At 48.5% G+C, this 15278-nt stretch overlaps 1 protein-coding gene across 1 annotated transcript in view; it reads left to right on the forward strand.

Annotated features, from left to right (window-relative positions):
- Positions 1-15278, forward strand: part of LOC121582735 (potassium/sodium hyperpolarization-activated cyclic nucleotide-gated channel 1) — a 225095-nt gene that overhangs the window by 186064 nt on the left and 23753 nt on the right. Inside the window, exon 7 of the mRNA XM_041898795.2 lies at positions 14601-14765. Coding sequence (XP_041754729.1) covers positions 14601-14765 — 165 coding nt within the window. The remainder of the gene's footprint in view (positions 1-14600; positions 14766-15278) is intronic.

Consider the following 15278-nt stretch of genomic DNA (forward strand, 5'->3'; position numbering starts at 1 on the left):
TCAACACTCTTATGTAGGAGTCAAAACCAGCCATAAAATAACACAATATACACTACCGTTCAAAAGATTGGGGTCACTTAGAAATGTCCTTGTTTTCCATGAAAACATACATGAAATGATTTTGAAATATAGCAAAATGAATAGGAAACCTCATTGATGAGGTTAGAAATAATGATTTTTGTGTCCTTCAAACTTTGCTTTCGTCAAAGAATCCTCCATTTGCAGCAATTACAGCCTTGCAGACCTTTGGCATTCTGGTTGTCAATTTGTTGAGGTAATCTGAAGAGATTTCATCCCATGCTTCCTGAAGCACCTCCCACAAGTTGGATTGGCTTGATGGGCACTTCTTACGGTCAAGCTGCTCCCACAACAGCTCAATAGGGTTGAGATCCGGTGACTGTGCTGGCCACTCCATTATAGACAGAATACCGGCCAACTGCTTCTTCCCTAAATAGTTCTTACATAGTTTGGAGCTGTGCTTTGGGTCATTGTCCTGTTGTAGGAGGAAATTGGCTCCAATCAAGCGCCGTCCACAGGGTATGGCATGGCGTTGCAAAATGGAGTGATAGCCTTCCTTCTTCAAGATCCCTTTTACACTGCACAAATCTCCTACTTTCACACCACCAAAGCACCCCCAGACCATCACATTGCCTCCGCCATGCTTAACAGATGGCATCAAGCACTCCTCCAGCATCTTTTCATTTGGTCTGCGTCTCACAAATGTTCTTCTTTGTGATCCGAACACCTCAAACTTCGATTCGTCTGTCGATAACACTTTTTTCCAATCTTCCTCTGTCCAGTGTCTGTGTTCTTTTGCCCATCTTAATCTTTTCTTTTCATTGGCCAGTCTGAGATATGGCTTTTTCTTTGCAACTCTGCCTAGAAGGTCAGCATCCCGGAGTCGCCTCTTCATTGTTGAGGTTGAGACTGGTGTTTTGCGGGTACTATTTAATGAAGCTGCCAGTTGAGGACCTGTGAGGCGTCTGTTTCTCAAACTAGACACTCTAATGTATTTGTCATCTTGCTCAGTTGTGCACCGGGGACTCCCACTCCTCTTTCTATTCTGGTTAGAGCCAGTTTGCGCTGTTCTGTGAAGGGAGTAGTACACAGCGTTGTACGAGATCTTCAGTTTCTTGACAATTTCTTCATTTCTCAGAACAAGAATAGACTGATGAGTTTCAGAAGAAAGTTCTTTGTTTCTGGCCATTTTGAGCCTGTAATTGAACCCACAATTCCTGATGCTCCAGATACTCAACTAGTCTCAAGAAGGCCAGTTGTATTGCTTCTTTAATCAGCACAACAGTTTTCAGCTGTGCTAACATAATTGCAAAAGGGGTTTTCTAATGATCAATTAGCCTTTTAAAATGATAAACTTGGATTAGCAAACACAACGTGCCATTGGAACACAGGACTGATGGTTCCACCTTAACGATAAAGAAAGCTGTCAAAGGTTATATAGTTTTGTCGTGACTGCCTAAATTATTTTTATGTGACTTTCTACTCAGATAGCGTACCTTGAACGCCCCCCTGTTTTATAGAGACTATTTCAAAGATGTACTCTACAGTATTTCATGATTCTCCGGTCCTCTCAGACATAATTCATTCAGACAATTCATAAGTTTATACGCATACACACTATTAGTCATTGTCCCTGGCTGCACTGCCAACTGCTATAAAACTGCTGTTGTGTAGAATATAATAAAATAGAATAAAAAATGTGTCTTCTGCCTAGTGTGGCAGAAGACACATTTTTTATTCTATTTTATTCTATTCTACACAACAGCAGTTTTATAGCAGTTGGCAGTGCAGCCAGGGACAATGACTAATAGTAATAGCAGTGAGAGATGATCTGTGCTTATATGAGCAAGAGTCATGGCAGCCTAGAGACCTGTGACTTTAAAAGGTGAACCAGGGGGCAAATGAAGGCCGTAATCAGAATGGGTCACAGCGAGGGTGCAGTTGGCAGCTCTGTCTAGGGGTTGTACTCTAGTGTACTGCTTCAGCTCTGCACTTTTTGGGGACGTCCGAAATGGCACCCTATTCCCCATATAGTGTACTACTTTTGACCAAGGCCCGTAAGGCTCTGGTCAAAAGTAATGCACTATATAGGGAATAATGTGCCATTTGGGACGTAGAATGTATTTATCCCAGTTATTTCAGGGGTTATGTCACCAGTGAACTCTGTTTAGTTTGAGCTTGGTGTGTGTGGTGGTGGTGTGTATTGTAAGCCCCCAAATGGATGGGAACTCTAATTGAAATTAAACAAAGCTTTCCCTTTTTTTGATGCACAAGGGGTGTGTGTGTGTGTGTGTGTGTGTGTGTGTGTGTGTGTGTGTGTGTGTGTGTGTGTGTGTGTGTGTGTGTGTGTGTGTGTGTGTGTGTGTGTGTGTGTGTGTGTGTGTGTGTGTGTGTGCGTGCTGCTCGTGTGTGTGTAGCCAGTCATTCTACCACGTTATGCTGAAACCAGCCACCTGCTCTGGCCAGCTGCCCATCTGGTGGGTAGTGATATTTTTACCTCGTCCGTTGGTCGTTGCATGAGTATGGCATTAAGAGATGAGCTCTGACTTGGGAGCTGGTCCAGTCAGGAACCTCAGTACTACCCCTCCATTGAACCACACTATCAGCATCATAATATAGCGGCCATAGCCCAAATCTGGCAAAACACAGAGGACCAGGCCGTAACCAGCAAGGCTAGCTACGCCCAGTGCCACTATATATTGAATATCATTACCATATTGAATATTGGGTTAGCATTAGTCAGGAGACTCACTACTTCCCCTCAACTAAACCACACTATCAAAATCATAACATAGCCCAGCTCTGGTCAACAACAGAGGAGAGGACCAGGCCATAACCTCCATGACTAGTCTACACCCAATGCTACTGGATATAGCATTAGCATTGACCAACCGCTGTTAAATCTAGCATAGTAAGATCAATTAATTAATTAATCTTAAGAACATTATATGGGATACTAAACAGCACTCCTGAAACCAACCACTGTTAGTGTCACACACACCTACAAACTAGCATTAGCATGCTAATCACCATTTATGTGCATGGCTTTTCAAATATCCCCCCAGTGCCTGGCTATAGCTACTCTCAATAGACTAGCATTTAGATGACATATCGTCATACAATAAGATCAATGACAGATAGTTGGTTAACAATCCTCTATAGGATTTTGCATTGATTGTATCCATGGCACTTACTGTACACTAGCCAGGGGGAGGCAGGGGTAGGGTAGGGGGGGGTGGTGGTCCATGGGGAACTGAGATGTATGACACATGAAGTGATGGCAAATTACCCACAGTTCCCCAGGGGTCAATGGTGATGACATGTGACTGGAAGGGGCGATGAAGAGACACATCAGATCATGTGGAGCGGTACTAACCGGCGAGTCACACTCTCCCAGGCCTCACACTTCGAGGCCTGGTTGTCCAGATGACTTGTCTACCTCGTTCCAACACCAGATCTGGTTTCAAATACTATGAATATTATTTGAACCCAGGTCTGCTTGTCGTCCAGATGACTTCGCTACAAGGATGGGTGCCTGGGCTCTTTTCCCACACTGTTTGCCCTGAAGGAAATACAGGACAGAAGAGCTAAGCTAACTGATTGTCCACTCATTTGTGAGAGTGACAGAAACACCTTCTCATTGCTCGCTCACTCAGGTGGCTAACAGCTAACCTTCCTCCTTTCCTCTGGGCTGCAGCCACAAACTGTAAAATAATACAATTAACTCCAGATATGACCAACTCTATATCTGCTCTCAGCTGCAGTGCATTTCTTACAGCTAGCTCATAATTTTTTGTCTCTCTCTTTCTCTATGAATAGTGTACTCTCTGTTGGAGTGGGATGGTAAGGAAGTAATTAGAGTGAAGCGGTTATGGGGACATATGGGGGATGGTGTGACAGTGTGGCAGTTCGGCTCTGGCTGTGTCCCAGATGGCATTTCCTATGCAGTGCATTACTTTTGACAAGAGCCCTATATACACTACATAGGGAATAGGGTGCCATTTCAGATGCATCCAGTGTGGCCCCCTCCTGTCATATTGCAGGAGGGGGTCTGTGCCAACAGAGATTGCATTTCTGAGGAGTTTTCCTTTGTAAGAGCACTAACACCTTGTTCACACTCGCAGCTTGAGCGTGCTGTTTTCACATCCTGCGGGCTATGGCAGTCAGGCTCTAGCAGCTAACGCTTTTCACAGAGGAAATCTAGGCTGTGAATGTCAAGGGCATTGTCCTCAAACAATACCTATTTTCATTCACTGTGCTTCGAATATGACTCACTGTTCTGTTCTAAAGAAAATATTGCAGTATAGGGACATGTTTGTCTATACACTATCAATAAGTAGTAACCCTAGCATCAGCTAGCATCAGATGTGCAGGGTTTACTTTCACAGTGACCCTATTTTCTGATAGGTCTGTTTGGATGGTCTGACCCCACAGTAGCAGGGTTGATAACTACCTTTCCTGAATTAGATCAAAGAATAGCGTTAGTCAAATTGAGGGGTAACATGTCCAAGGGCAGAGGGATTGGTCCAGGAATTAGGGAGGCAAGTCTAGCACATAATGTCCCAGTGGCTAACATATTGTACATGCCATCTGGGTGGGTACTGAAGGTCTGGGATAGGGAACAGGGCATCAGCAGAGTTCTGTCTACCATTTCGATATGAAGCAAAAGTATGGGAACTACACTCTCTACATACAGACCAGGCAGTGCTTGAATTGGGCAGGAGCTCACCGGAGCTGAGTACCGGCACCTCAATTTTTTTACTGCTTGAGCTCCTTTTCCTCACATAGAATATAAACTGAAAAGTGTTGCGGAGTTCCTGCACCTATATATAAACAGTACCGGCATCCAAAATGAATACAAGCACCTATTTCAGTCCAAGTCAAGCACTGAGGCCAGGATTCAATCCAGCAAAGATTAACTATACCAGTGCACAGCGATAGACTTGTAAAGGCAATTGCCCTGATGATCACTGAGATCATGGTCGCTGCAATTGCTGTGGAATGTAGGCTCCAATCACAGTTCACAAGGTTGTTTATCTGTGTTTGTTTGAATCCTGGGCACTGTGTCAGTAATGTCAGTAATAATTGCGCCGGAGGGGATGGCTGCCGTTTTACGGGCTCCTAACCAACTGTGCTATTTTGTTAGTTTTTTCACATTGTTTGTAACTTATTTTGTACATACAGTTGCTGCTACTGTCTCTTATGACAGAAAAGAGCTTATGGACATCAGAACAGCGATTACTCACCTCAAACTGGACAAAGATTTTTTCTTTAATGAGTCCGACGCGAATGATATACTGCTGTCCGGAGACCAGGCCCAAATCCCTTCATTTGCGTGAAGAAAAGGCGGAGATATAGAGGGAGAAGGTCGGGGTGCCTTGTTAGGATTCGTAGGCGAGTGAGTAAATCGCCATTACCATCGGTTCTATTGGCCAACGTGCAATCACTGGAAAATAAACTTGATGATCTACGGTCGAGACTATCCTACCAAAGGGCCATTAAATACTGTAATATCTTATGTTTCATGCATCAGCAGGACAGAGCAGCTACGTCTGGTAAGACGAGGGGCGGTGACTCGCTCAATACTGAAGTGGTCAGATGACGCGGATGCTCTGCTAGCACAGACTGGAATATGTTCCGTGATTCATCCAATGACATTGAGGAGTATACCACCTCAGTCACCTGTGTCGTGACTTTAACATTAATCTGAAGACTGTTATTTCTCTAATTAACTAACTATGTTTAATTGTTACCTTATTAAATTAATTATGTAACAATTAACTCATTATGATCTGGGGCACCATGAGAGTGGTTCTTTAAAGAGTTACCATCTACCGAATTAAACTCTAAAAAGGTGTTTACCTATCACATCTATAAACAGTCAATTTATTAATCATAACCTCGTATCATATCATCATTCTGAACAGTTATAACCTCCTTGCATCTGAAAACCCAGAGCCTTACTTATGATTCAGTACTACACAAACTGGTTTAATTCTTTATTTACTAGCTAATTAAATGGGAACACAGGATAAACACACACACTCTGCAAAGGTTATTGACTGGCGACTTAATACGTTGAAAACAGATCCCTAGTGGAATGACAACAACATGGATGCTAGTTAAAGAAGAGATGGAGTGAGAGAGGGACAGAGACACTTAACATTGCCAAATTCAGAAACATTAACCAGGTAGGCCTGATCACCGACAATGATGAGACAACCTATAGGGAGGAGGTCAGAGACCTGGCAGTGTGGTGCCAGGACAACAACCTCTCCCTCAATGTGAGCAAGACAATGGAGCTGATCGTGGACTACAGGAAAAGGCCCACATTAACATTGACGGGGCTTTAGTGGAGCGGGTCGAGAGTTTCAAGTTCCTTGGTGTCCACATCACCAACAAACTATCATGGTCCAAACACACCAAGACAGTTGTGAAGAGGGCACGACAACACCTTTTCCCCCTCAGGAGACTGAAAAGATTTGGCATGGGTCCCCAGATCCTCAAAAGGTTCTACAGCTGCACCATCGAGAGCATCCTGACCGGTTGCATCAACGCCTGGTATGGCAACTGCTCGGCATCTGACCGTAAGGCGCTACAGAGGGTAGTGCGTACGGCCCAGTACATCACTGGGGCCAAGCTTCCTGGCATCCAGGTACCTATATACTAGGCGGTGTCAGAGGAAGGCCCAAAATATTGTCAAAGACTCCAGTCACCCAAGTCATAGACTGTTCTCTATGCTACCGCACAGCAAGCGGTACCGAAGTCTAGAACCAAAAGGCTCCTTAACAGCTTCTACCACCAAGCAATAAGACTGGTGAACAATTAATCACATGAACACCGGGACTATTTACATTGACACCTCCACCCTCCCTTTGTTTTTACTCTGCTGCTACTCGCTGTTTATTATCTATGCATAGTGACTTTACCCCTACCTACATGTACAAATTATCTCGACTAACCTGTACCCCCGCACATTGACTCGGTACCGGTGCCAACTGTATATAGCCTCGTTATTGTTATTTTATTGTGTTACTTTTTATTTTTTACTTTAGTTTATTTAGTAAATATTTTCTTAACTCTATTTCTTGAACTGCATTGTTGGTTAAGGGCTTGTAAGTAAGCATTTCACGGTAAGGTCTACACCTGTTGTATTCGGCGCATGTGACAAATAAAAATTGATTTGAGTTGATTTGATTTATACTGTACATACTCTACACTAGACAGCAGCAGTATCAGCAGCCAGCAGTACATACAGTGACTTTTCCAACTCATTAGCTCAAAGTGACAACATGATGAATTGACTCTCCATAGCTCTAGTGACAACGCAGCAGCCATCGCTTTATTTACATGCACATTAGGTTCTCATGCCACCAGATCCAGCTGTACCTTGGAAACTGCTCATTCTTCATTTATATGGTCATTTGTCCCATGTTGGAGGTTGCCCACCCCAGATTGAGTTAGATCTGGTCTTTGTTAGGGCTGTAATTACTCAGTCCGTTGCTTCCTCCCTCCCTGTGTGTCTATCAGAGATCTCCAGTACTAACAAACAAAGGTATTACTGACAATGGATGTACGCATTTTGGCCATGAAGCCTTATTCAGCATAGAGACCAAACAGAACGTGTTTTTATTTTATTTATTTTATTTCACCTTTATTTAACCAGCTAAGCCAGTTGAGAACAAGTTCTCATTTACAACTGCGACCTGGCCAAGATAAAGCAAAGCAGTGCGATAAAAACAACAACACAGAGTTACATATGGGGGTAAAAAAACATAAAGTCAAAAAATACAACAGAAAATATATATACAGTGTGTGCAAATGTAGCAAGTTATGGAGGTAAGGCAATAAATAGGCTATAGTGCAAAATAATTGTCAGTGTTGCTGTAGGTGGGTGTGGTGGTGGAATCAGGCGCAGGACGCAGAAAGTAAGTCCAAAAGACTTTAGTGGATGCACAAACACAAGCACGAATAAATGCCCTGAGGCGAGAACTCCGCACGCAGGCGAAAACAAAACGGGCGCACTAAACAGGTGCGACAAAACACTCCAACACAATGGAGAACAGCTCAACCGAGCAAACAGTATACGTACTAGCCAAACGCACGACAGTGAAAACAATCACACACAACACTTGACAAACACAAGGAGAACTTATAGGACACTAATGACACTAAACGATAACAGGTTTACAAATACCAGACCAGACCAAACGAACATAGAAACATACAACGGTGGCAGCTAGTATTCCGGAGACGACGAACGCCGAAGCCTGCCCGAGCAAGGAAGAGAGGCAGCCTCGGCCGAAACCGTGACAGTACCCCCCCCTTGACGCGCGGCTCCAGACGTGCGCCGACTCCGGCCTCGGGGACGACCAGGAGGACGCGGAGCAGGGTGCGTCGGGTGACCACGATGGAATTCCGTCAGGCGAGACGGGTCCAAAATGTCTCTCCTCGGCACCCAGCACCGTTCCTCCGGGCCGTACCCCTCCCACTCCACTAGATATTGGAGACCCCCTATCCGACGTCTCGAATCCAAGATGGACCGCACGGAGTACGCCGGTGCCCCCTCGATGTCCAATGGGGGCGGAGGAGTCTCCCTGATCTCATTTTCTTGGAGTGGGCCAGCTACCACCGGCCTGAGAAGAGACACATGGAACGAGGGGTTAATACTTTTATACTCAACAGGTAGTTGTAATCTGTAACACACCTCGTTCAATCTTCTCAGGACTTTAAATGGCCCTACAAACCGCCGACCCAGTTTCCGACAGGGCAGGCGGAGGGGCAGGTTTCTGGTAGAGAGCCAGACTCGATCACCAGGTGCGTACACCGGTCCCTCACTGCGGTGGAGATCGGCGCTCGCCTTTTGACGACGGGAGGGCCCGCTGCAGGTGGACGTGTGCAGCGTTCCATGTCTCCTCCGAGCGCCGCACCCACTCATCCACCGCAGGAGCCTCGATCTGGCTCTGCTGCCAAGGTGCCAGAACCGGCTGGTAACCTAACACACATTGGAAAGAGGTTAGGTTAGTGGAGGAATGGCGTAGGGAATTCTGGGCCATTTCGGCCCAGGGAACGTACCTTGCCCACTCCTCCGGCCGGTCCTGGCAGTATGTTCTAAGAAACCTACCCACATCCTGGTTCACACGTTCCACCTGCCCATTACTCTCCGGGTGGTAACCCGAGGTGAGGCTCACCGAGACCCCCAACCGCTCCATAAAAGCTCTCCAGACTCTGGAGGTAAATTGGGGACCTCGATCAGACACAATATCCTCGGGTACCCCGTAGTGCCGGAACACATGGGTGAATAGCGCCGGCGGTCTGCAGGGCAGTAGGAAGGCCCGGCATAGGGAGCAAACGACAGGCCTTAGAGAACCGGTCCACAACGACCAGTATAGTGGTATTCCCCTGTGAAGGAGGAAGGTCAGTGATGAAATCCACCGAGAGGTGAGACCATGGTCGTTGTGGAACGGGCAGGGGTAGTAACTTACCCCTAGGCAGATGTCTAGGCGCCTTACACTGGGCGCACACGAGCAGGAGGAAACATAAACCCTCACATCCCTCGCCAACGTGGGCCACCAGTACTTAGCACTAAGACAGTGCACTGTCCGGCCGATACCAGGGTGTCCAGAGGAGGGTGACGTGTGAGCCCAATAGATCAATCGATCCCGAATCTCGAGCGGAACGTACTTCCGACCCTCCGGGCATTGAGGTGGACTAGGGTCGGTGCGTAACGCCCGCTCGAGTTCAGCATCGACCTCCCACACTACCGGTGCCACCAGACAAGACTCCGGCAGTATGGGAGTGGGCTCCACGGACCTCTCCTCCGTGTCATACCGCCGAGACAGTGCGTCTGCCTTACCGTTCTGTGACCCAGGGATGTACGTGATCTTAAATATGAACCGGGTCAAAAACATATTCCACCGCGCCTGGCGAGGGTTCAGTCTCCTCGCTGCCCGGATGTACTCCAGGTTACGGTGGTCCGTCAAAATGAGGAAAGGGTGTTGAGCCCCCTCAAGCCAGTGCCTCCACACCTTTAGGGCCTGTACCACGGCTAACAGCTCCCTGTCCCCTACGTCATAATTTCGCTCCGCCGGACTGAGCTTCTTGGAATAAAAAGCACAGGGGCGGAGTTTAGGTGGCGCGCCGGACCGCTGCAAAGCACGGCTCCTATACCCGGCCTCTGACGCGTCCACCTCTACCTGAAATGGTAAAGAGGGATCCGGATGCGCCAGCACCGGGGCCGAGGTAAACAGGTCCTTCAGCCTCCCAAACGCCCTGTCCGCCTCGGCTGACCACTGCAGACGCACCGGACCCCCCTTCAAAAGAGACATTATGGGAGCTTCCACCTGTCCAAAACACCGGATAAACCTCCGGTAGTAATTCGCAAACCCCAAAAACTGCTGCACCTCCTTCACAGTGGTTGGCGTTTGCCAATTACGCACGGCTGACACCCGGTCTACCTCCATCTTCACCCCTGACGCAGACAACTGATAACCCAAAAAGGAGACCGACTCCTGGAAAAACAGACACTTCTCTGCCTTGACATACAGGTCGTGCTCCAACAGCCTCCGCAACACTCGGCGCACCAGGGCCACATGCTCGACTCGGGTAGACGAGTACACGAGAATGTCATCTATGTACACGACCACCCCCTGCCCCTGCATGTCCCTGAAGATCTCATCCACGAATGATTGGAAAACTGAAGGAGCGTTCATCAACCCGTATGGCATGACAAGATACTCGTAATGGCCCGAGGTGGTACTAAAGGCTGTCTTCCATTCATCGCCCCCCCTAATGCGCACCAAGTTGTACGCGCTCCTGAGATCTAATTTAGTGAAGAAACGCGCCCCGTGCAATGACTCCGTCATGGTCGCAATCAGCGGGAGTGGATAACTGTACTTCACCGTGATCTGATTGAGACCACGGTAATCAATGCACGGGCGTAACCCACCATCCTTTTTCTTCACAAAAAAGAAACTTGAGGATGCAGGGGAAGTGGAGGGCGGTATGTATCCTTGTCTCAGAGATTCGTCTATGTAAGTCTCCATAGCTCTCTTCTCCTCCTGAGACAGAGGATACACATGGCTCCGTGGGAGCGCAGCTCCTGCCTGGAGGTCTATCGCACAATCTCCCTGTCTATGGGGAGGCAACTGCGTCGCCCTCGACTTACTGAAAACAATAGCCAAATCCCCATACTCAAGGGGAACGTGCAATGCGGGCACCTGGTTTGGACTCTCCACCGAGGTAGCCCCTACGGAAACGCCTAAACATCGACCCACACACTGAGCAGACCACTCCATCAGAGCCCTCTCCTGCCACGAAATAGACGGGTTATGGGTACTCAACCAGGGCATGCCCAGCACCACCGGATACACAGGCGAGTCGATCAGAAATAGCTGGATCATCTCCTGATGACCCCCTGCGCACACATCCTAAGTGGCGCCGTGACCTCCCTGATCAAGCCCGCACCCAACGGACGGCTATCTAGGGCATGAACGGGGAAGGGGACGTCAACAGGGAGAAGGGGAATCCCTAAGGCTAAACAAAATCTCTTATCAACAAAATTCCCAGCCGCGCCTGAATCTACCAGCGCCTTATGCTGGGAATGAGGTGCGACCTGTGGAAAATGCACAGGTATACAGAAGTGCGCAACAGAGAGCACTGGGTGAGTGGGGCGCCTACTCACCTGGAAGGGCTCCCCAGTGCGGGGCCTGTCGTCTTCTCCCCTAGGAGGCCATCCCCAGCACCTAGCCGCGGTGTGTCCTCCCCGACCACAGTTGGTGCAGGAGATGGACCCCCTCGTACTCCGACCCCTCCTCTCTCTAGCGCCAGCGCCCCCGAGCTCCATGGGGCACGGCTCGGAGGCGCTGGAGGGTGAAATGGACGGACCCCCCTCGGGACGTCCGCGGGTAGCTAGCAGGGTATCCAGCCTGATGGACATGTCGACTAACTGGTCGAACGAGAGGCTGGTGTCCCGACAGGCCAGCTCCCTACGGACGTCCTCACGTAGACTACAGCGGTAGTGATCAATGAGGGCCCGCTCATTCCACCCTGCATCCGCCGCTAGAGTCCGAATTCCAACGCGAACTCCTGGGCACTCCTCTTCCCCTGCCGGAGGCAGAACAGACGCTCCCCGCCGCTTTCCCCTCCGGGGATGGTCAAACACCGCCCTGAAGCGGCGGGAGAACTCGGCGTACGTGATGGTGGTAGCGTCTATTCTCCTCCACTCGGCGTTGGCCCATTCTAACGCTTTGCCGGAAAGGCAGGAGATCAGGGCGGACACGCTCTCGTGTCCCGAGGGCGCCGGGTGCACGGTGGCCAGGGAAAGCTCCACCTGGAGAAGGAAGCCCTGACACCCGGCAGCGGTCCCATCGTAGGCCCTCGGGAGCGAGAGTCGAACTCCTCTGGGTTCCGGAGCGGGAATGGGCTGACTTGCCGATGGTGAGGGCAGGGAAGATGGCGTTGGGGGTGTCCCTCGGGTCTCCCAGCGTTGGAGGGTGGTGATCACCTCCTGCAGGGCGGACCCCATCCGCAGGATCTGGTCATTCTGTTCCCGGACTAAACAGGTGCGACAAAACACTCCAACACAATGGAGAACAGCTCAACCGAGCAAACAGTATACGTACTAGCCAAACGCACAACAGTGAAAACAATCACACACAACACTTGACAAACACAACGAGAACTTATAGGACACTAATGACACTAAACGATAACAGGTGTACAAATACCAGACCAGACCAAACGAACATAGAAACATACAACGGTGGCAGCTAGTATTCCGGAGACGACGAACGCCGAAGCCTGCCCGAGCAAGGAAGAGAGGCAGCCTCGGCCGAAACTGTGACAATAATTACAATTAGTGTTAACACTGGAATGCTAGATGTGCAAGAGATTATGTGCAAATAGAGATACTGGGGTGCAAAAGAGCAAAATAAATAACAATATAGGGATAAGGTAGTTGGGTGGGCTAATTTCAGATGGGCTGTGTACAGGTGCAGTGATCGGTAAGGTGCTCTGACAACTGATGCTTAAAGTTAGTGAGGGAGATAAGAGTCTCCAGCTTCAGAGATTTTTGCAATTCGTTCCAGTCATTGGCAGCAGAGAACTGGAAGGAATGGCGGCCAAAGGAGGTGTTGGCTTTGGGAATGACCAGTGAGAAATACCTGCTGGAGCGCAGACTACGGGTGGGTGCTGCTATGGTGACCAATGAGCTAAGATAAGGCGGGGATTTGCCTAGCAGTGATTTATAGATGGCCTGGAGCCAGTGGGTTTGACGACGAACATGTAGTGAGGACCAGCCAACAAGAGCGTACAGGTCACAGTGGTGGGTAGTGTATGGGGCTTTGGAGACAAAACGGATGGCACTGTGATAGACTACATCCAATTTGCTGAGTAGAGTGTTGGAGGCTATTTTGTAAATGACATCGCCGAAGTCAAGGATCGGTAGGATAGTCAGTTTTACGAGGGCATGTTTGGCAGCATGAGTGAAGGAGGCTTTGTTGCGAAATAGGAAGCCGATTCTAGATTTAACTTTGGATTGGAGATTCTTAATGTGAGTCTGGAAGGAGAGTTTACAGTCTAACCAGACACCTAGGTATTTGTAGTTGTCCACATACTCTAGGTCAGACCCGTCGAGAGTGGTGATTCTAGTCGGGTGGGCGGGTGCCAGCAGCGTTCGATTGAAGAGCATGCATTTAGTTTTACTAGTGTTTAAGAGCAGTTGGAGGCTACTGAAGGAGTGTTGTATGGCATTGAAGCTCGTTTGGAGGTTTGTTAACACAGTGTCCAATGAAGGGCCAGATGTATACAAAATGGTGTCGTCTGCGTAGAGGTGGATCTGAGAGTCACCAGCAGCAAGAGCGACATCATTGATATACACGGAGAAAAGAGTCGGCCCAAGAATTGAACCCTGTGGCACCCCCATAGAGACTGCCATAGGTCCAGACAACAGGCCCTCCGATTTCACACATTGAACTGAGAAGTAGTTGGTGAACCAGGCGAGGCAGTCATTTGAGAAACCAAGGCTATTTAGTCTGCCAATAAGATTGCGGTGGTTGACAGAGTCGAAAGCCTTGGCCAGGTCGATGAAGACGGCTGCACAGTACTGTCTATTATCGATCGCGGTTATAATTTCGTTTAGGACCTTGAGCGTGGCTGAAGTGCACCCATGACCAGCTCGGAAACCGGATTGCATAGCGGAGAAGGTACGGTGGGATTCGAAATGGTCGGTGATCTGTTTCTTAACTTGGCTTTCAAATACTTTCCAAAGGCAGGGCAGGATGGATATAGGTCTGTAACAGTTTGGATCTACAGTGTCACCCCCTTTGAAGAGGGGGATGACCGCGGCAGCTTTCCAATCATTATAAGTAGTGTACACACATCCAGTAGTAATGAAAGAAAGATAAGATACCCGCAGACATACCCTAGGTCTTCTTGCACAATAAAACGACGGGAGCGTTCGAAAGTGTGTGGGTATCTATCTTTCTTTCATGATCAAACAGAAACAGTGCATTACTTCAGTGTCATCAAAAAATAAGAGTTGAGCTTATTGTCTTATTGTGCATTCTGTATTTTCTCTACAGAGATTTGTCTGCTGACGAAGGGGAGACGCACGGCCAGCGTTCGTGCTGACACCTACTGCCGTCTCTTCTCCCTCTCTGTGGACCACTTCAACGAGGTGTTGGAGGAGTACCCCATGATGCGCCGCGCCTTCGAGACTGTAGCCATCGACCGCCTGGACCGCATCGGTAAGACCATGACCACACCACATACTGTACTGTGTTGGGTTGGTGCCCTGTCATGCCCTGCCTGTGCCGTGTCATGTGTATCTATCTGTTTTCATCATGTCCGTCTGCCATCGCGATGCATGACCTGTAAGCTGCACACTCTTTGTTCTTTCATTCCTCCTCTCTTTCCATCAAATTACCTTAATTTTACAATCATTTTTACAATGGTAACATTGATTGTTTAAAAAAGTTAAGTCAAACTCCAATTGTGTTAATAAATGGAAGTCAGTGGCAATGTATTTCACTGTCTATCCGGTAGGGTGTCAGATCCGTCCCTTCTTTGGTTTGGTGTTGACCCCCAACTGGAATCCCTTCCGGCGAGTGGACGGAAGCTAGAACTCATTTGCATGTGCCTCCGTATTCATTCACCTGCACACCTAGGTATGAGCAGCACCCCGACCCCGTCCCAAGGTCCAGCCCAGCCAGAGCAGCCAAAGACTGGCCTAGCCCCCAACCAGGGGCCCTGAGCTGGGC

This window comes from Coregonus clupeaformis, chromosome 15 (genome assembly GCF_020615455.1).
Source record: "Coregonus clupeaformis isolate EN_2021a chromosome 15, ASM2061545v1, whole genome shotgun sequence".
Taxonomy (NCBI): domain Eukaryota; kingdom Metazoa; phylum Chordata; class Actinopteri; order Salmoniformes; family Salmonidae; genus Coregonus; species Coregonus clupeaformis.